The 22,744-nt window shown below is 36.9% G+C and overlaps 1 protein-coding gene across 1 annotated transcript in view; it reads left to right on the forward strand.

Annotated features, from left to right (window-relative positions):
* THADA (THADA armadillo repeat containing) overlaps positions 1 to 22,744 on the forward strand; it is a 161,199-nt gene that overhangs the window by 13,971 nt on the left and 124,484 nt on the right. Inside the window, exons 17-26 of the mRNA XM_032184350.1 lie at positions 739 to 949; positions 2,311 to 2,446; positions 2,757 to 2,893; positions 3,272 to 3,430; positions 4,580 to 4,737; positions 9,923 to 10,032; positions 17,571 to 17,703; positions 20,444 to 20,557; positions 21,689 to 21,811; positions 22,505 to 22,596. Of these exons, the coding sequence (XP_032040241.1) occupies positions 739 to 949; positions 2,311 to 2,446; positions 2,757 to 2,893; positions 3,272 to 3,430; positions 4,580 to 4,737; positions 9,923 to 10,032; positions 17,571 to 17,703; positions 20,444 to 20,557; positions 21,689 to 21,811; positions 22,505 to 22,596 (1,373 nt within the window). The remainder of the gene's footprint in view (positions 1 to 738; positions 950 to 2,310; positions 2,447 to 2,756; positions 2,894 to 3,271; positions 3,431 to 4,579; positions 4,738 to 9,922; positions 10,033 to 17,570; positions 17,704 to 20,443; positions 20,558 to 21,688; positions 21,812 to 22,504; positions 22,597 to 22,744) is intronic.

Here is a 22,744-nt window from a genome sequence, read left to right on the forward strand (position 1 = left end):
TTTTTGCACAGCTTTGACCCTTACCTAAGGAGACTTGTTTCACTAATGGATGAGAGAGTTCAGGAAGTTCGTTGGGTACGGCTATAAACTTTTTTGCTAGGCACACTTTAATACTGAGAAAGAGTACACATTTTGATAATCTGGTATCAAAGAAATGTGTAATACAAGCTCCTTAGCTGTGATATCCCTTTGTAAATTATTGAGGTATTTTGACTTGGTTACTCTTTAATTTTAAGAAATTTAGTTCTGTGTTTATTTTCCTCTCTGATTTGGTCTCAGGATTTAATTTCTGATTCTTTTTTATTTCTCTCAAATTTTCACTGTCTTGATACTGATTTTTATGATTATTTTATGAAGTACTACTTTTAAATTCAAAGTTACAGGTGAACAAACACTGCTTCCTAATAAAATGTGCTTCTCTATGATGACCGTTAGCAGCTAAAACACAGTATTTTGAAAACAGACTTCCTTCCGTGACATGCAGTGTGTTTGAAAACTGCTTTATAAATGGGTGTTTCCATCTTTACTGTGTATGTAATTGTTTATTTGCTAAATACATACATATTCATATTCTGTTTTAAAAGTGATCAGTGTACAAAGTAAGTGTTTCTTCATAAATACGTACCAGCAAACTTGCTGAAAAGCACATTCTTGGGTTTCAGGGTGCTACCTAGTTTAGTTAAAGCAATATGGCAGTTCAATTAAATGAGTGATACTGTTCTGTTCTGTATTTTTCAGGATTCTGAAAACATAGATCTGCTGTTCCAAGCAGCAATGGATCTTAGCACGAGTACCAAGCCGTATGATTGTGCCACTGCATCATATTTGTTGAACTTCTTAGTATATCATAAGGAACTGCATCGTATTTGTTTAGGAAAATGGATTGAGCATAGTCCCCAAATGGATGAAAACACATCAGCAAGTACCATGGAAAAGAACACTTTAGCAGGTAAGTTTTCAGGGAAATTAACACACCTGGTTTTTATATTTATTTGAAACCTGACTGCTTTTCCTCAAGGTGTTTGGTAGGAGGCTTAGTGAGTTAGAGGTGTTTATTCCTAAAAGATTTTGATTTTGCTGTTTTATTTTTATTTGATTTTTGCTGTTTAAGAATCAAGACCTGTTCATGTTGAGGCTATTACACGTCCTCAGAGGTTGGATTTCATTACCATTTTGGTTAAAGAGAAAGTGACATTGAGGCCCCAATAGTTAGTTTGTTGAAGATGTATACATCTTCACATCTGGACATGTGGCAGGCTGGACATGAGCCTCTGTTTCCTCTGGGAGCTCACTCACCCAGAGTGAAGGCAGCTGTAGTTTGTCTGTATCATGCTTAAGAACTTGGTATTTGCAGTGCTGGCACTTGGAGCTCTGAGTTTGCAGTCCTGTGCGTATGTTGTGCAGTGATCAGGCTTAGTTCACGTGTGGAATATTCTTGGTGCCTCTGGATGAAAGCTGAGTAGCTCTTGATCCAGAAGATCTGGTAAATTCATTAAACAGACTTCCTCCAGATTTTGTAATTTGCAATAAAACTAACATCTGTAAGTTCATAATTTGTAATAATGTAATCTTTAGTAAACTCGGGATTGTATGCTTTTTTGTGCCCTTATTGGTTTCTTTACTAATAAGCTTTCTCTAATGGCTTATTAGTATTTTCTTCATATGCAGTGAAATCATGCTTTTGAGAAATGTTTATGATCACCATAGATGAAGGAAACGTACGTGTGATCTAATGTCTTACAGAGTGTGTCCTGTTGTTAGTGATCTGCAGTTCATTCTGATTCTGACATCAAGGTGCTGCAAATACAAATGCAAATGAACCTGGCACATACACCCTTCAAAATTGAGCAGCTTCTTCAGCGGCTAATTAAAGATGCAAATACTTAACTGGAAGCTTCTGATATTTAATAATCTGTTGAACTGTTTGTTGTATTAAGCTGCCTTTAAAGGCAAAGTCTGACTTCCAGTATGTGTCAGGTCACCTCTCTTGATTTCACCGTGAGCTGTGGGATTGTCTCTTGAGTTCAGCATCTGGGCTGTGCTTTTTACTGCTGTTGTTTGGTTCAGACAAGCTAGATTGAATGTAATAAATGTTGTTAGGTTTCAGTTACCTAAATTCCTGCAATCATGCCCTATTTAAATGGACAGAAGAGTGAAGAGTGTAAACAAAGTATTTTCTATGCATTTTCCATTAACTCTTGTATAAACATGCTTCATTCCTATTTCTTCAAAGCAGGTTTGTTTCTTGGAAAGTATACTATGTATTTGTGTGTATAATTTAAAACTGTACTTCTTTGTTTTTAATTTCAGTTATCAAGCTTTTATTAGTGAATGTTGAAGAAGAAATATTTCAAGCTAAAAAGTCTCTGCTTCGAGCAGCAGCATTGTTCCCGATGTATGGGAGAGTGCATTGTATAACAGGAGCTTTGCAGCAATTACCTTTTAAGTAAGTAAAGCATTCTACAAAACAGTAAGTTGTAACTCCATAATTAAGTACACAGCAGAGAGCTGCTCACTGGAACATAAAAGCATAAGATGTTATTTGTGAAGAAGTCCAGTACCGGTGGCTTATAGCACTCTTACTGTTTTTTCCACTGTTGAGCTAGCTGTTGGATACTTCCTTTGTAAGTATTAAACTCAGGAGTTGTTAAACTGGACCTTATTAATAGTTTTCTTAAATACAGTTAGCTGCAAATATTTCTTTTTTTTAAGGTAAAAATATTTTAATCCATGTTTTCTGTTTTTCTTTATAAAAGTAACTTGACGTTGGTGACTGAATGGAAGCAAATGGTGGCTAGGCTCATTCTGATGTCCTACGAACTCTCTGCTGTAGTATCACCAGTAGTGCAGAGCTCATCACCAGAGGGTCTTATTCCAATGGATAACGATTCAGGTAAACAAACAAAAAGAAGGTGTAAAATCTGAAGCTCATTAAGTTCTCTTTGTTCTTTACAGCAGTTCAGAACTACACCTAGCACCAGGCCTTTTCAGTTTCTTATTTAACTTCTAATAGAGGTTGTCTTGGCTTCTGCACTAAAAGGAATAAGCATTTGCAGATTGCGTGGTTGCATCTGTTTCAAAACAGGTGACTGTGCAGCCTAGTTTTCTTTCTTTCTTAATCCTTGTGGTCACCATAGTTTTCCATATATTTTTATTTTTTTAACTGCTAAAAGCTTTCTTTTTTCCTTACATACCTAAAGTTAATTACATTTGTATAAGGAACTGGAAGTCAAAAAAAGTAGCTTAAATATTCTTCTTGTTTAATGTATAGAAATGGCAGATCGACTGCAGATGATTCTGCGTGAGATACAGCCACAGGACACAAATGATTATTTTATGCAAGCAAAAATTTTGAAGGAACACTGCAAAATAGAGTCCGAAAAGCTGGCTGTCCGCAAGCCAATGGAAAATATTTGCACAGAAATGAGAGGTAAATCAAACGCTGTATTAGTAATTAAATCAAGATACAGAGCAGGCATTTTATGTGGGTGATCAAAGTTGGAAGTTATTTGCTCCGTATAACGTTTCACTTCTTCAATAAATCTGTCAGAAGGTAGTTATTCATGGGCATGGTTTTAAAGACTAATTCACTACGTTTCTGGAAGATTGTGGTTAATCTCTCTTAGAGTACAAGTGAAAATGAGTTGTTTTGATACTGGCCTAGACTCTATTGCCCGAACTGCACTGGCCAGGTAATCTTCAACACCTTTTCTATCAAGCAACGCTTTAACACATTTCTTGTTGAAAGGTGTTAGTGTGATTTTGGTCTCCAGTGTACACAAGACTAGTGGGGAATATATTCATGCAATAAAACTTGTTGCATGGGATCATATAAACAGAAGCTTCTGTTTGAAATATTCCAGTGGTAAAATGTTCGATAAAGCAGACAAACAGTAATAAATAGCAGCTGTACAATTCCTCTGTTTCTGCTGTTGAATTTCAGACTGCAGTATATTCCTTGTATGCCTGCATAAACATAGGGAATATCTGTTCATTTAAAATATAATAATTTATATGAGCTTTTTAAGTTTTAAAAACAAATATTTGATCTTTCTTTCCTCACATCTTTTTCCTGTGTACAAAATAGTTTTGGTTGGGCCATATGTTTTGTTTCGTGAGTGTCTGTAAATATGTTAAAATCACATAATGGCCACTAGATGGTGGTGTTGCATTAAAGAAAAATGAATTTGTGTGGTCTATGAGTATGGGGACATCAGAGTTTTTTAAAAAACAAAAACCCGAACACAAATAACATATAGTGAGTGATGGACTGATGATTGATGCAGAAATTTGTTGGAGCCTGGCTACAAAGCTGTTGATGTTTGTGGAGTTCAATGTGCAGTTGAATGTTGATGTTGACCAAAAGACCTGTACTCTTTAAAACAGCAGTAAAGGTGTATACTGCTGTGCTTTCCAAGCAGAATTAAGTAGTCATCACTCCAAGAAGGGAAGTAATTAGGGTTAACAGAACTGACTGATCTTTTGGTCTACCAAGTTTAGAATTGTTTCATAGTCAACTGTTTGTTGTGCCTGAGAACCTTAAGTTACACTATTGCATTTGTTGATTTATATTTTTAAGGTAAAGAAAGGCAAATGTGTGACGTCACAGCTCAAATGGTTCTTGTATGTTGCTGGAGAAGCATGAAGGAAGTCTCTCTGCTGTTAGGGACACTGTGTAAGCTTTTGCCTACACAGGCTGCATCTGAACCTTCAGACGGGTTGATTACTGTAGACCAGGTAGGGAAGTACTTCTCATTAAATAAAAAAATCTTCATATTGTTGGTTGGGAAAAAAGAGTTTTCAAAAAAACTATTTGTTTAAATAAACCTACTTTCAATATGGGGGAAAAAAAAAGCATTCTAATTGTCATGTGCATGGTTAACGGTTTGTTTTTTGGGGGATAAAATGGTATTCAGAAGGCATCATACCGTAGCAACAAATAAGTGAAGAAGTTATTATATATAGCTAACAAACTCCTCAAGAAACATTCTAATTGTTTGGGGTTATTTACGGGTTGTATATTATATTCAGGAAAATAATTTTATATAGATACAGATATGAATTATACATATGTTTTTATGGAATTGATAAAAATCTTCTAAACAGAGTTGATTTTTAAACAGTCATCTGTTTCATTTTGAACTGTAGATGTTGGTAATTTGCTTAAAGCTTTTCATTAATTGAACGTTATAATCAATAATTCTGAACGAGAAATACGCTGACTAGTCCTAGTCTTGTCTTACATAGGAGATTGAATTATGGATAATTTGTGTGTAATGTGACTCCCTTTTTCCTCCAATGTTTTTGATTTCAGAGATCAGAAATGTTAATATGCCATCTGGGTCTCTTGCAGAATGTTGAGTGCAGTGTTTACAAGAAATTAGATTACCACAGGCATTTATTTGGGAAATATTTTCTGTTTATTAAATTTCTGTTTTTAATTGATGATCTTTTCATTTCCACATGGTTTTGACAAAATCAGTCCATCTACACGGAAGATGGAAATATGCGAGACATACTACGTTTTAACTTTTTTTTTTTTTTTTTTTTTTTTTCAAGACAAAGTAAATAATTTTCCCCTAGGTGTTACTACTTTCTATCATAAAATAATAGTGTACAGCAGGTCTTATTTCTTATGTTATCATGTTATCTCACGTTGTAGTGCCATGGAAATAACATCAGTATCTTTATCCTTGCATTGTCTCTAGCCCCTGTGTTTTCATCTGGTTAACAGCTGTGCTTGTATTGTTGCAGAGATATGGAGGGTACATGAGAGCAGTGTTTGCACCACTGTGTTCCTTAATCTGCTCCAAGTCAAACAGGAATTGCTATTTTAGCATGAGTCAGCTCTAACTTTGTAGCATCTTCATCTTTATGTAGAAAACAGACATGAGCAGTTGCCTTTTCAGAAATGCTGTGGTATTAAGCAATATATCCTCTTTTCATATAGCTACCTCATTGGATTCTTTGTGCTTCTGACATCTTCCTGTAAAAACATCATCTGTGCTCTAATTTGAATAATGTTACTTGATAAGAAATCAGTTTGAAATTCTGATTTTCCTCAGGCTAGTAAGGAAATAATTGTTTGGCTGTATGTAAAACACGTATTAGAGGAAAAGGTATGGCCATTTTCACTGTACTTTTTGTAAGTGGCGTTACATTATTGGACAAAAAACAGGATTTCATCATAAATGAGTAGAAAGAAATGAGTACCAGAACTGCTGTGGCTTGAGACTTCCATGAAGCGCTTATTTTTTCAGTGCTGAGAGATTAAACAAGTTGGATTTTGATATCTAATCCACATTCAGCTTTCCTTTACAGTTGCCCATCTTTTTCTTTGTTCTTTAAGTGTCTAGAGATTTAAAAACACAAAGTGGTCAAACTCAGGAGAAATCCTGGATCCTATTGCTGCAAGCAACTGGAGCAAAAGCCTCTGCGTTTAGTGAGGGCAAAGTAGGTGTTGAGAAAAACCTGCTGCAAAACTTCCCTTCCTAGTCTTGTACCTTTCTTCTTGTCTAGGTCAGTAATTGCGTTAAATTGTACCTTATGGGATTCGCTGTTACTGTCACAATTTATTCACAAAGAAGATCACATTACATGTTGAATTTGTGCATACTCTTTCCCTTTCTAATTGAGCAAGCAAATGAAAAGAATGCTTTTCATTGGTGGTCCATGTTAAGAAATGGCACAACGCAACCTTACTTCTTTGTGGTAGTGGTGTTAGCCAACTGATTGCGGCTCTAATTCTGCAGTCCTCTTTCTAGCAGTTAAATGTCGTCTCTTATAATGTGTACCCATGTTGTAGGAGGCAGCACTTGTTTGATGCTTTGCTACTAGGAGGTGGGACGATATCAAATCTGCACCTTCCTTGTCTTTAGGGGAACCGATTGGGTTTGCATGGTATTTCAGTGCCACACTGCGCAGACTCTGCACAACGTTTTCAGCTGCTCGTTGTGGAGGTGTGCATATGAAGGAGACTAGAAATTCTGCATATAACCTGGCAGTTGTCAAAGCCTAGCTCCTGTTGGCATGACTGCTTTGCCTTTACAAACAGACACCAGACATGCATAGTATATCTGGAGGAATCTCTCCATTCAAATACGTGCTCTGTCTTTTATTCTCCATCTTGCCCAGAAATGGGTAATGTCAAACTTAAAGCTTGGCCATTCAAGATAATTAATACAAAGTCTTCCATAGACAACAAGTCCAAGTAGCAACCAAGTAATTAACCAAGTGATACCCAACAAAGACTCTGATGTTGTCCCATGACAACACGTGATGTGCACATCATGAGACAGTGCTCAAAGCCTGGAGGAACTTTGAGCTCTTCCTCAAACTCCTATTTATTTCCAAGAAAAGTTTGAAGATAATTCTGGGAGATAAACTTTCCAGAACTGTGTACCAAAGTGAAAGGAAGCAGATGACAGAAGTAAAGGCTTGGTACTGTCCCAGTGCCAGGGGTTCTGCTTGTGTTAGCCCTGGCCATCAGAGATGGCTGATGTGAGCCTTGTGCTGGAGCCCTGACACATGCACAAGACTTTCAGTATTGGCAGAGCTCTGCACTTGTTATGTATGTGTGCAGCCAGTGCACGTGTGGCTCCCATTGTTGCTTCAGAGTTTGTTCTACAAGGAACAAGTTTGTTTGTTTGTTTTTGTTTAAAGCAACAACAACAACAAATCACCGAGCCAACAACGAACCAAAACAAAAAACCCACACCAAAAGCCAGCTTCTCTCCAGTTGTTAATGTAATCTGTCTCAAGCAGAGTTGAGTATGGCTGGCAGTAGTTCACCAGCGATAGAAGCAGGTTGTTTCTGTGAGGTGCCTTCACACTCCATTGTGGGTTTAAAGCCATCTTCTTCTAATATTTTGGAAAAATATTCCTTAGAATGTAGTACCACTTAGTGGTATTTATTCAGCAGGAAAATAAGATACAGAGGCACAAATGTACCAACCATTTCCCAAAGCACTTTGAGAATCTGTTGTACCAAATACTTGTCTTGAATACGGAGACTTCTGGTTTCAACAGCAAGCATGGCCCTGTAAATTTCAGTTCTTATGTTACTAAGACTAGCCTGTCATACTCCCACTATTTGGCCAAGGTGATCAAAGATACTTAAGATATTTGCTCCCCACTCCATACTTGTGTATTTTATATTAAACTGGAGTGTTCATTGCTACGGTCACTCTTTCTTACAGTTGCTGTATCTTCATGCTGATGAGGAGAACGTGAATTCCTTGATTTGTTCTCCATCCTGGCATTTGGAGAACGGGTTTTATGATGCAGGGAAGCTACTCCAGCTTCCAGCTACTCCAGCTATGTGTTCGGTCCTGGAGAAGTAGAAATGTCACGCTTACAGATGCAGTTAGATAAGAACACGTACTTAGCACTGATCCTGAGGCAAGTTCCTATGTCATTTGTGAAAACGGAGTTAGGGCAGTTTTTTCTACAACCTCTAGCATATGAATGAAAGCGAATACCTCAGAGTTCAATTTAATGTAAGCTTCTAGTCATTGTAGCTGTTGCAAAAAGCTCAGAAATGTAAATAGCAAAGTTGAAAGTTATGTGACAAAAGAATCCCATACTCTTCTAAAAAAAGAAAGGGTGGTGGTGAAGCAGGGCAGTGATTTGATTTGCATGTGTATGGCTTTCTTGGTTAGGTTTTGTTTATACAGCTGGAGAGTTGGTCTGTCTGTGGGTCAGTTGCTGCTGAAAAAAGGCACTCCTGCTTTTGGGCTAGAAAGCTGAAACCCCACAGATACATTAAATAGCTTAAAGTCCGCTCAGATAAATAACTGTTCAAGCTCAAATATTTCCAATTACTGTTTGGTTTATATTAGGTCAGCTTTAGCTGCAGGAAGTAGTATATTTTCCTTTCTCCCATTTTTTTCTAACTATTGCATTCTCATTGTTTGGATAATATGAACTAACAGTAGGGTCGAAAACCATATACATCTAGGTATGACATTAACTCCTCTGGTGCCTTAATTACTTGTCAGACTATTGAAGTATAACTAAGAGAGTAAGAAGAATTTTATAAGAAGCTTGAAATTGTTTTATACTTGGTTTTTATATAAAAGTGTTGAAGGACTTCTTGCTGAAGAACTTACAGGAAATGCTCCTGAAGAAAATTTTGCATAAAGTAATGAGATGCGTTTCGTATTTTAAACAGATGAAATTGGAAGTTTGATTTAGAACTTGGAAGTTGATGCAAATCAGAATATTTTTTGTAGAATGAGATTATGTGGCATTGTAAGCTTCCAACCAGCTTTAAGAACTTGGTGTCTTGATGGAGTAGGAGGAAGTAATTATCAATGCAAGTTCAGTTATAACATTTATTTTTTTCAGATTTCTAAATTTAGCTCTCATTACTCCATACATATGTCTGTTTTATTTTAAAACTGTTTCTAGTAGTCAAAGGCAATTATGCAGAATCCTGGAACCTTAAGAATAGCTTATGAAGGTAGATTTGTTTTCGTTTGGTACAATTCTTTTGAAGTTTGAATTCCTTTTCTGAGGATTTTTCATAGATACTTGTTTCTGCTGTTAGAATGTAATGCTGATTTTCTTCGGGATTTTAGGTTAAGAGTGAAGGCAAACAAGGATTCAGAATGCTTCCTCTGAAAATCAGGGTTGTCCCATTCTTTTTTTTAAAAAAATCTGAATGTGCTCCTCATGGACACAGATAATTTTATGTCCCTTCACTTTTTTTGGTCTTCAAAGGACATAACACTTGCCTTTAACCTGAAGAACTGAATGTACTCTTTGTAATCTTGTTTTTTACAAGAGGTCTTTTGATTGCTTTTTGCTTTTGCCATTGGCTTTTTTAGTCAGGAAGAATTTCTGGTCTTAGTTGTAGAAGTATCTTGCATGTGTAAATAATTTGTCTATTTCTAATTCTAAGTAACTTTTTTTTTTTAAGGTTAAAAATATTGGGGACTACTTTAAACATCACCTACTGCAGTCAAGGCACAGGGGTGCATTTGAATTGGCGTACGCTGGATTTGTGCAACTTACAGAAATGCTTTCCAGGTAAAAGATGGGCAATTTATTATGTATTAACTTATCATTATGCTTTCGATATAATTTACAAAACTGTGTCATCAGTCTTGAAATTGGCTGTGCAAACAGGTCCTTGATTTCACATGGATTTTGTTTGAGTTTGGTATAGGCACAGTTGTGACATTATTTACATGATGTCTGTGTCTTTGGACAGAGTTACTTATGGCCAGAGATGGTGCTTAGGCATTGAAAGAACACACAGACATTTTATGCCTGTAGCATTTTTCTCCATTTCTGGAGTGTGAATTTACAGAGCAACTCTCAAAAGCTCTTGGGGAAAGTAGGAGTGTAGAATTCTCCCCCCCTCAGGCTCCTCCTTCCTCTGCTCTTCTTGAAAATGAATGCCAGACGTTTTGTTTTCAGCCAGGAAGTTTTCCTGGAAACTTTTATTACTTGTCATTGGATGAGTTGTGTATATTGACATTTGGAAGACTACCTGGCAGTGCATCACAAGATGCGATATGCAATCTTTCAATTTTTTTCCTTCCCCTTGTAATTTTATGCTTTCCTAGAAGAACAAAATAAGCAGAACTGTCCTGAGATCTAGGCAAGGGTGCATGTGAATTTCCACTAGGTGCTTAGTTACTATTTTCCAGAATAAATACAAGTATTGGTAATGTTACTTTGCAGCATATTTTATTTATATCTATCTATTTAATAAGACGAATCAAATTCTCTAATGACTTTGTGGGTTTGGTTATTTTTTAATGTAGTTTTTGGAAAGACCAGTCAAATTTTGTCAAAATCTGGTGATGGAAACAGTTTTGGTGGTTTTAACACCAACAGAACTGCAGCCTGCCCAGCTTCACTGTGCGCCTGAGACAGTTTCCCAAAGAGAAATTAGGGTATGGGCTCTAGCAGGAGCATGCCAATGGGGTAACTGCTTAGCTAGTAGCACTGCTACAGGAAGAAGTGTTTTTTACACGTTATGCCCTTCATTTTGTTATACCAATGAGATAACCCATGGTTCTGGGTGATGTTATCTGTAGAAGGTATGTCATTTCCTTTTATGTGCTAGCGATCTCTGAGGAGCAATCTCTTGTTTTAAATTGGTCTGTATAGTTAGTTTGTTGAGAGCCCACACAATCTTGGTTGACGTTTGCTTATTTACTTAAGAAGGAAAAAATTACTGAGATATAATACTGGTTTTGCTTAGCTTCTTATATCAATATACGTTATGTTTGTGTAGATGTGTTTTTTTCTATACTGTGAAGACATCTTTGAGGAAGCTTCAAGGTAATGCACCAGGTGATTGCCCAGTGGCACACTTTGTGGCTGACTCCCAGTTAACTTTGCTGCTGGTCTAGAGATTTCCTATGTTCTGTACTGTGAGTATTGAGAGAGCAGCTCCTGCAGGGAGCGACGCAAGACATGCTGAGGTAGTTACTGGAAACATGGCCAACAGTTGAGGTACTTCCATTTATCTAGGTACCTTTCTAGAGAAATGATTGGATTTTCACATCAATTAGTGAACCTAATTTGAATGGAATATGGAACAGACACTTTATACTTGTAATCAACCTGGAAAATTATAAAGCATTGTTTGCTGTCTGGTGTGTATTTCTGACTGCTGGTTCTAGATGAAACAGAACGTTACACACTATTTTGTTCAGTCTGAATCTGAAGTTGATTCAGGAGGGGGGAAAAAAAACAGCGCTCATTCCAGCAGCAAAAAACATTCCTTCTTTTCAGTGTTCCTCATGCGGACTTATGACATAATTTAATTGAAGACATTCAGTATTGTTAGCTAAACTTGGTTTCATGTGTGAAACTTGCTTTTTTCCCCAAGGCAGAGAGAAGTTCAGGTAACAAAACATTATCAAGTTAAGACACTGGCCTTCTCTGTACATACATAGTGACAAATTGAAATCTGTTGTGCAATGAGTTGGTATTTTCATGTCAGGTAGCATTTCCTTGAATGCTTATTAAATGAATACAGCATTCCAAATAAAGTAAGCTCTTAACAGTATGGAATGCATAGAAATAGTTGCTGAATATTGAAGGATGTTATCCCTAGGTATGTTGTGTGTGAATATAAGCATGCATTGATGTGAAAATTACATGATTAAGTTTTAAAGTCTACTTTTGTTTCAATGGATTTATTCCTCCTATCAGATTGAAGAGGCTGGCCATTAGAGTAATACTGGGAAAAAAAAAAAAATAACAACTCTTCCCTCTCCCCCTTTACTACCAGAGCAGTTTTGAGGGGAAGAAGGCAGTGAGCCAAACAGGTACAGTCCCACTAGTCTAATCACAGTCAATGTGCAGGACCTAGAACAGACTCTGTAGGAAAGGCAAACTAAAAAGGAAATGCTGGAAAACATTATGAAATGTGCTCTGAGCTTATAGCAGACCCTGCACATGGCAGAAAGTTGCTTTTCTTTGCTCTTATTTTTTATTTAATTTCTGTAAAAGCTGAGGCAACTGAACTTCAGTCAAGTTCCTGATATTTTCTCACTGACAAATTGTACGTTTACAGTGACAAGCTAGAGATGATGTTAGCTCCCTCTCCCCTTTTGTGCTATTGTATTTAATGAAGCACTGTCAACTTAAGGGCAGCTTTATATGATGCTGTAAGATGAAGTGCCAAGCTCAAGATAACTCTGCTTCATTGTGAGTTACTGAAACATTAAGCAGTGTGCATGTATCATCAGTGAAAGGTTATGATTTAAGTAATTTTCCTCTTCGGAATTATCAGTTTTCCAAAACAGTCTTTTGATGATGCGTACTGCTTAGTATTTTAAAAGTTATGATATTTCAAGTGGAGCAAGTAAATATTCCTTTGGAAAAATCAATTTTGTAAGAATGAGAGAGTAGCTCTGTGGAAATGTATTTCTTTTAATAAAATAAGGTATTTGCCGGGAAATAGTGGTCTTAAGTATTTGTGTTTAAAGTAAAGAAGAAGAAAAGGCTAATTTCAGAATAGCCAGTAATTCTTTGGCTTGGTACTCCTGGGACACAAGGGATTCGGGTCAAAGCCTCTTCTCTGAAGTGGGTGAGCTGAGTCGTGCAGCGAATGCAGTTGTGCTGTAGGTCTGTTGAATGTCCTGGAGTCCTTCCATTTATCCTTATGGAGCTGGGAGGCTCCGTTCTGCAGATAAATATGAGCTGGCCTACATCTCTACGTAGCTGACAGTCTTGAAGCTTAGGTACCAGAATCTCTGCTAATTTACTGTTGCATCCGCAAATACTGGAGGAGGAAACCTTTGTCGGAGGCAGCTGCTAGTTGTACACAGCTTAAATATGATGTCCTGCTGAACAGAGTTGAACTGAAGACCTGCAGAAGCATTGTTGACACTTGGTAATTTTTCTTTAGTTAAGACCCAGCAAAAAAATCTAGCATGAGGATTGGTAGACGCCCTTCCCATGCCTCTAGGAACAACTGGAGATAAACATGGTGCTTCATTTCAATAGCCAAACACTTGCTTAAAACTATTTTCTGGAATATTTGCCATCTTTAACTCTATAGTCCCTAAATATCAGTTGTTAGAACAACCAAGAGTAGAGTCTCTAGACAGAGCAGTGGTATTCAGGCTTGTCTGAGTTAGTGGTCAAAGGAAAGTCATTCCTGCACAGAGATTTCTTCGGAACCTGATGAAATCTGACCTCTGTGCTGACATTCATTTGGATATAAATTGCTGAGGCTGTTCAAAATATGTCAGTTCCCATTCTTCACTTTCCCTGTTCACATTCCTTCTACTGGTGTGATGCTCCTTCTGTTTAGCCTGCTTAATATTGTCTGTCCACCTTCTGAAGGCTGTACAATTACAAGATCAGCATTCATACCAAGAATCTGAGCAGTCTTCTTTCGGAGAGCCTGTCATAGGCCCTGAGAAATTACAGGTGCTCATTTGGCCCAGTAACCTGTTAGGGAGGCAAACTATCCTGGAAGACATCTGACATCTGTTAGGGTCTCTAAGAACCCACGTGAATACCCTCAGCACTTCTTTGTTGTAAATGTTGTTTTGTCTGTTTCCACTTTATTTTATTTGGGGGAGCTTTTCTGGGAGATCAAGTAGAACAAAGAATTAATGGAAATCTCAAAAGTATGGTGTTGCATAACTGCCTGTGCTGCTTTACTTCACTGAAGTTACCAGAGGAAGGTATGGGAAGAATTACACCATGCAGCACGATATACTTATTCAGGAGTAATGGATTTTGATCATTTGTAAAGAAACAGAGCTTAAATTGAACTCAGTGAACGTCCAGTATATCATGAAATGCAATATATAATAGTAAGGCACTGTTCAGTTCAAAGGCGTATTAATTTTTAACTCTCTGTTCATATTTTTCACAGTTTCTTTTCCTCTGTGCTTGCTGAAAGAGTGAGCCTGGGCTAATGATACTGTCTTTCTGAGATTTTGGAGGTTATGCAAGGTTCTCTCTGCTCAGCATTAGTGCTACAGAAGCCCTGAAACAGCAGCTTTGTGAGTGCAGCTGTATCACTTAGAAACTTTTGCTTCCTTTAGAGCAGGTGCTATGAAAGGGAGGATGCAAATGGAAGGACTCCATAGCTTGAGAGGAGCTGTTCCTAAAAGCAGACTTTCTCTAGGCTGGTTTACACCTTGAACGCTCCTGTTTCTGACGCTCTAGATTCTTGCCTCCTTGTTTGTCTGAGAAGGGCAGTATGGAGACTAGGTCTATGAAGAATAGAAATCACCTTACGTATATGGAAAAATAATAGTACAGCTCTGCTAAGAGAGAAAAATGATGAAAGAAACCCCCCTTTTCCCCAGAGAGGCATAGATTACAGTGATTGGAAACAGTGAAATCTGGATGTACCCATGTAGAAAATGCTTCTGCTTATGTGAAGTTTATGCCACAAACCGCCAACATCCAGGAAAGCTAGATCCAAGCTTGACCCTTTGTTCTTAACACACCATTAATTTTGGATAAGAGAAAGTACAGCCATAGGAGCTAGGGAAAGGGGTTTAGCTTTAACCTTGAATTGCCAGGCTTTTTGGAGTCATTGAAACTGACCACAGAAACTGTTTTGGGCATGTATGAAATTTTTATAACCGGAAGACAGACAGACAGAAATTTGTGGAAAAATACTTCCCGTGCTGCATCTTAAGTAATTTACATATCAAGTTACTGTGTAATATTTTAATTATCAACATCACTTGCTTGATCTAGAAATAAAAAGTCACTATTTTCTTCTGAAAAACGACATTTCAGCTTTTGATCACGATTTTTACATTGTAAAGCTTCATTATCCTTAAAATGTAGGGCCACCTGCTTCTTCAGGCGATATTCTTCTTGCCAGACCATAAGGAGATGTAGCTGCCAAGTTGAAGGGAGTAGTCTCCTCCGTTGCAAAGTCAATAGTCTCCAATTTTTATTTTTTATTTTTTAACTTTAAAATAATAATACTTCCACATTAAAATAAAAAAAATACTTTACGGAATTGGGCTTTGGTGGGTTACTGAACAAGGTAGAATTACTTGTGGCAAGATCAAAGCAATACAGATCTAAGGGAGTCCAGAGTTTAATGGATTTCAGTATATTTTTCTTCTTTATGCTACTACCGAAGGGGGAAAAACCCCTCGGTTTACTGAAGTATAAAATATTCAGTATGCCGTGTAGCAACTTTTAAATATTTCCTTTGTGCTTTATTTTGTGCTCTTCTGCACCACAGCAGATGTGAACACGCGTCCTGGAATGTTTGTTTTAATGCTGCGATAACATGCTGCAGAGATTAGCACTGATCTTGGCATGACTGAACAAAGACATTCAACTTCTGCCCAGCTCGGGAGGCAGGACCAGCCGCAGGCGTAAGCAGAAGCAGCAGGTTTTGTGGGGTGTGTTGGCTTGGGTGAAGAGCTGTAAAGCACAGCCTAGCTGGAGAGGCCCATGGAGAAGCTCTCTAGAAGATTGGTTTGTTCTCAGCCCTAGAGTTGAATCCTGCTTTTGAATCCAAAGCTAGCAAAGGAACACAAGGTTAAAATAACGAGGAAAATAACAGAGGAAGGAAAAGGAACAAAAACTGACCCTTAGTTTTCAGAGGAAGGTGTTAATTTAATTGCTTCTGTCACAGGCTTGGGGAAGGAAGTGGCCATTTATGCTCTTGTACTAGGTGGCATACCTATTGCAAAGCCAGGTTTCTCTTGCTTTCTGTACTGATGGTTCACATCCTGGCAACAGTTTTAATAGAGAGTTGCTGCCCCTAGAAAATGGGGAGAAGGCCTGTCAGCTGGGTGAGAAACCTATGATGGAAATCCTAAGGAAATTACTGGAGAGCAAAAAATCTGCTGTGGCTTCTGCTGATCTGTCTGGTGCTTCTGTGACCTCTGTTTTGAGCATTATTAATTTTTCCCTTTTTTGTGTAAAGGAAGCAAAGGAGGTTCACACTACGGATGAAAGCTTCATTTATGGTCCCATATCAGGGTTTTAGCTGTCCTAAATTCTTGCTTTGTGGGAAGCAAAGAAGTGTAATAAGAGGAGGGTAAGGAAGGAGGTAGAAGAGCTAGACCTCATGTTCAGTTTTGGTATTCACATCCTTACCTGCTGTATTTAAGCTTTTCATTCTCTATTACCAACACATAGGCAGAAGACTAGACCGTAGCCATACTGTGAGGTCTCACTGCTTGATAATGAATTTAATTACAGCTTACATTTTTTGGCAAGCCCTGTGCAGTTAATTGCAGTTATATTGCCCACAGTGATTAATATTTTTTTTAGCTGTTCTGAGTGATGTGTCCTGTTAATAGAAATTTTTGTACCTATGAATGATCCTTTTGGAACATTGATGGAAGATTAATGAGCTGCTCTTTCACACTGAATATGCTGCATTTCATTGAACTGGGCAGAGCAAGGAATTGAAGTAGACTTGAGAGTTTTCCTTGTCCTTGAAAGTCCTTTGTTTTCAGGCAGCGTCCAGTTCTGTAACTGCAGAGAAGTATTTCATGACAGGAGAGCAATTTAGGTGCTTTAAGAAAAGTTTGACTGACTCAATATTGTAAATAGAATATTATGTCTTGTTTTTTATTCCGTTCACTGCTCTGAGGTTTGCAGGGGTATTTCCACAAGCCATTCTTACTCTGCAAGGCTTTGATTTTGTTGTGTATGATTATTAATAACAATTTCATGTACTAGATAATGTAAGGGTCATACATCAGCTACCATGTGACAAAAAGGACAGGACTTTTTGAAGTGTCTTTTCCTACACAGTAACTGATGTGTATGTCTTTGTTTTCTTCTCCAGAGTAGGATAATAGGTTTTGGTTGAAGAGAAGCGTTGCACTGCTGAATGACAGAGTCCTGCTTTTTGTCTAGTGAAATACTTTTTCCCAGTGTCACTTAACAAGAAGGGTTAACATAATTTGTATTAACATTGGGAAAAAAAAAGTAAAATTCCTTTTGAAGTTTATCATATTTCTTAAAAATTCTGTGTGTGTGCTTGGAGATGTTTACATTTAGAGGGAACTGTTTCTTAAGGTCATTAACAGCATTGACTCTGTCCTAGTTTCTTATTTATTTGTTTCACGTTTCTTGTTTGTTTCATGTAGATGCAACAGTAGGAGTCTGCGCAAGATGCCAGAGCAGTGGCTAAGCTGTGTGTTGGAAGAAATCAAATCCTGTGATCCTTCATCGACGTTATGCGCAACCAGACGTAGTGCGGGAATTCCATTCTACATACAGGTACCAAATGCCTAATTTTATACTTTTTTTTTTAATGCCCTCTCTGGTTAGTATGTATGTATTTTCTACTTCACCCCCCTTTGGGGCAATTACTTTGTTTTATCTGCAGATTTTGGTAGTCTTTGTGCAACCAGGAAGCCAAATGTAATTAAGCCATGTTTGATGCTGTTTAGCAATCCTATGGACTCGTAAGACTGCACAGATTTTCAGCTTGTTGTTGATTCAGAAGCATTTCTAAAGACAGAGCTGCAGGCTCAGTGTGGCTACTGTAATAATCCCTGCAAATTAATAAATTAATTCAAAAATTAAGTAAAGCTTTGTTACCATGTAGCTCTGTGCATCTTGCATGTGAAGTGGGAGGGTGCTAAAATACTAAGAGAAAACTATCGAATTGTAAAATGGTGGCCTAGAAAATACTACAAAAAACGAGGGAAGTCCTCTCAACTGTTGTGAAGCAGGATCAAGTGATGTCAGTCACTACTGGTTGGTATGACACGGAAATCTCAACACTTACCTCTTTCCATTCCTTTGTTTCATCAAAGTAGACACGATTGTTCTCCTCTAAATTAACCTTCATGATCTTAGTTTTCAGCCAGTTTTCTAAGACAGAAATCCAAGATAACTACGTGATTTGTAACTTTCTCCACTTGCTGAAGCATATTCTCAGGCATGTTCCAAGAATGTGAGGGACTGCTGGGAGCAAGCTCTCTGTGCCAGAGTAATCCGTCTTGCTTGTTTTCCACTTCGCGTTTGCCCTGAGAAAGTTGAGGCAGCCTGCTTCTGTCTGACCTCTCTTCTGTCAGTCACAGCCTACTCCTGGCTTTGCTAGATGTGTGCATACTACATAGCAGAGATCACAAACAGAGCATTGGTTTTAGGGATGGTTTTTCCTTTTAAACTTCAGTGGTTAAAGATTTTCACTTTTATATCTGCAAAGTGTCTGCAAAATAGATTTGGTGACTTCATGTCTGCTGGTTTCCCCATTCACACCACAAAGTTTGAATCCAGTGGGCAGTAGCCAGCTTTAATCCTTAGAATGTGAACGAACAAACATCTTTGAATCAATTTTTCATGTAAAACCTAACGCTGTTCAATGTAAGAACTAGGTGGACCCGACAGTATCCCACTGCAGAAAACATTTGTGTAGTCTGCAGTTGGCCTACACTGCTGAGTCCATATGGCAAAGCTTCCACTGTGCCATAGCTGTTAGGATAAATAGGTCACATGCCTCGGTTCTGACAGCTCTGGAAGAGTATGAAGTTAATCTAGGCAATTAATGAGAAGGTTTGAAGTGAACATTGGGGTTAGTCTGAAGTCGTTTATTTCTGAACTATAATTTTATTGTAAGGAAAGTTGGTGGAGCTCTTTGCCAGTAGTTCTGAATGTGTCTGTAGTACTCAGTAAAACGAATTAAGCCTTAAATAGCATGTTGCATTTAGATAATAAAAATATAAATTGTAATGCATATGCTAACCGTACTGTAATAAGGTTATTTTATTAATGCATAAAATCAAGACTCATTGTGGTCTGTTTGCCATCTGCTTCCTGTGACATTTATTCTTGTTTTAGTAGAACACATCTGTTTTAATGATAATATGTAATTTTAAGGTTATGAACATATTAAATGACCTATTTAAAATAGAAATATGACTACCGAGCTGTACAGAGGTACAGCTCCAATCAAGGGGTGAGGAAATGGTGGGAAAATGCTACTTACAGCTTCGGTGTTCTTAGGTTATGGAATCTTTGTCTGCTTTATACTTCATAAATACTATTTTTTCTTCCCTCTCTGTTTCTCCCGTTCTTAAAGACGCTGATAAAATGACATTGACTCCACCTGGGTATCTGCCTAACCTCTATACTTCATTTGGCTTGAATTTTTTCCGTTTGGTTGTTTTTAAGCAATGTAATGTACTATTAAATAACTTGTTTGAACTGATGCTGAACAGACTCTGGGTCCCAAAACACAAATGGATAATCATTTTTATTAGAAATAAGTGATTTATGATTATCCATTCGTGCTAAGTCAGACAAATTCGACAGAAGCTGCTAGGACAGAGCGAGAGACTGTTTTAACTCCAGTCCTGAACTGAAGGATTAAATTAGAGTATTTTTGTCTCAGCTGGATATGTTGGCACCCATTAAACTGTTGCTATTTGGAGGTCGATGCATCTCTTTTCTCCTTTCAAAAATGTGCTGCTTATTTTATCTTGTTTTGAAAAACAGGTTTTATTCTTCAGCCAGGCCATGTCATCTTAAATACGAATATTATTAGGCTAAAAAATTGTCCATAGTAGGAAATATAAGCATGTATAACATGGCAGATATTTTTGTTGTAATAAATACTCTGATTATATGTGTGATAACTTACATTATCACATTACAAAATTTTACTATTTATTACCATTAATATTAATATATTACTATTACATTATTGTACTATTCCTATTTTTTATTTACATTACATATAAATTATCACATTATATTATTTTCTGTTATATACAAAGAAATCTCTGTAGGCAGAGGTATAGTGCGGAAGTGGTTTTCTTACTTAAACATTGAGTGCTAAGAATGCCTTCAACAAAACTAAGAGTTAAAACTGAAACTTGCTTTTGCAACTTTTTTTCAGTCATGGTCAGAAGCTAGGCAGCACTATGGTGAATACAGAAACCTGGAGCAGAACTAGAAGTAAACAAAACTAGCTAGAAATAACAGGGTTTTTCTGTTAACTTTTCTGTAGGCTTTGTTAGCTTCAGAACCAAAGAAGAGCAAAGCAGATTTGCTGAAAATGACCATGAAAGAATTGCTGTCTTTGGCTGCACCTTTGAATGAGTCATCAAGTGTCATTCCACAGGTAAAATACAGCATCTCATCAAAAGGCAAATGTCAAAAAAAATTGTTTGCGTTATTTCGAACAATTAAGGAGATTATGAGTGCTTTTAATAATAATTTGTTTTTATTGTCTATGGCTGGATTTTAAAACCTTTTGACAAGCAGAGGTTATAGAATCGCTGGAATTGGCAAATGCATAAAATATTAAAGGGGGTTGGAGATAACTTCATAGTTTTTTCTAGTATAACAGATACAGTCATATCCATTTTGAATTTATGTGATCAGTTTACTGCTTGTAGTGTATTGCTCAACAAGCAGATGAGCAAACTTTTACAAGGAAATTAACAAGCAAGCATTATTTTTACTTTTAGACTAAACAAATGGGTTGCATAAACCATATTTTATGCAGCAGAAATACTATATGAAAAGTAATTTTAAAGCACAATTAGTAACTTCTGTAACTTAAATAGATATTTTTGGAATGCATAATAATTGTAAATTCAAGATCTTTATTTTCAAATGCAGTTATCAAATATTTAAATGTATTGTCAACAAAACGTGGCTTGGACTTCCAAACACAAAGATTAACAGTGTTCTAATGACTCTGCCAGATCTTCTGCTGGTAGAAATTTATGTAGCCTTGTCAAAGTCTGTGAAGCTACACAGATTACCACCTTCCCCTGCAGAGAGTAGAGAAATATCAGAAAATTCTCCATATGGTAAAGCAGCCCTGGCTGTCAGTTTTAGCTTAATACTGTCCTCCTGTGAGCTGTAGTTTATTTTTTCTCACAGTATCTATTGCATGTCAAGAATGTTGGAAAAGATGATTCTAAACTTTGAAAGTTATTTTTAAAGCCATGATAAGCTAAGGAAAAAAGAATGCTGGCCTTCTCTTGTAATGCCTGCACTGTAGTTATTAGACAAATATATTTTTAAACCGTAATTGTTTTTTATCAGTGTATTCTGCTGGAGCATTTTAATTTATTAGTTTAACAGTGTTCTGTATTTAGTATTCTTGTGAAACAAAAATAATCCATGTGCACGTTTACACCTTTCCATACTAAACACATGTTGTTATGGTAATTAACATTCATTAGGTTTAAGATTTTTGGTTGAACTTATATTTTTTCCTGTATTTCTCTTACCTCCACAGGTTCATGCTTTAAATATCCTGCGGGCACTGTTTAGGGATACACGTTTAGGTGAAAACATCATGCCTTATGTTGCAGATGGAATACAAGCTGCAATTCTAGGGTTTATGTCACCTGTTTGGGCAGTAAGTTTATTCTTAATTTTGCTTTTCTGATGTAACAGTATTTATAGTGGTGCTTTTCTGTGAAGCTATGGTTACATTTGAAAATGATAGTACTGCAGTTACTGGAATGTCACATGATGCAGTACTTTAAGATACAATAAAGAATACTGTAGACTTGAAAAAAAAAGTCATGGTTTTGTTCAGTTTTTGGTTTTGTTTGGATTTTCCTCTGTAATGTGAAGTGCTGATGCTGACAAAAAGTAGAGACAAAGATTGCCTTCTAGATAAGAACACATCTGGCTATTACATTTTGAGTCAGTATTACTAACTTGTAAGTATATTTTCATTGATTCTCACTGTTACTTTACTTTTTAATAAGAGAGCATTCCATATGGAATGTGAAGGTAGAATATTTTATGATCTGCCATGCATAAGGTGGAATCCTTTTAACCAGTAGAATCTAGATACATCCCCTATGTTAAAGATAGACGTCTCCAAAATCTGATTTTCTGTTAGTGCCATCTTGACTGAGAGGAAAAATGTTATGAAATCCTTGTTTCTCTTTTTTAATCCCTGAACAGTAGGCGTGCACTGTCCTTCACTCAGCTGTTTTTCTTTTCTACATTAGTGTCTGTATTAAAAAAAAATAAATAAAATTTAAAAAAAAATCAAAGGAATTTTTAAAACCACATGTTCTATTCTTTTTTCCTTTAGGTAAGAAATTCATCTACCCTTCTTTTTAGTGCTCTGATTACAAGAATTTTTGGGGTTAAAAGAGAAAAAGACGAAAATTCCAAAAAAAATAGGTAAGCTTCACTTGGTACCAATTTTAAGTTTGCAAAACATGACCTTAGCCAAAAACAATTTGAAAATGTTGCTTGCTCTATGGATATATTTGAATCATGATGTTATGAAAACATCTAGGTTTGCTTAAACTGTACTGCCAAGAAATAA

The sequence above is a fragment of the Aythya fuligula genome, chromosome 3, assembly GCF_009819795.1.
Source record: "Aythya fuligula isolate bAytFul2 chromosome 3, bAytFul2.pri, whole genome shotgun sequence".
Lineage (NCBI taxonomy): Eukaryota > Metazoa > Chordata > Aves > Anseriformes > Anatidae > Aythya > Aythya fuligula.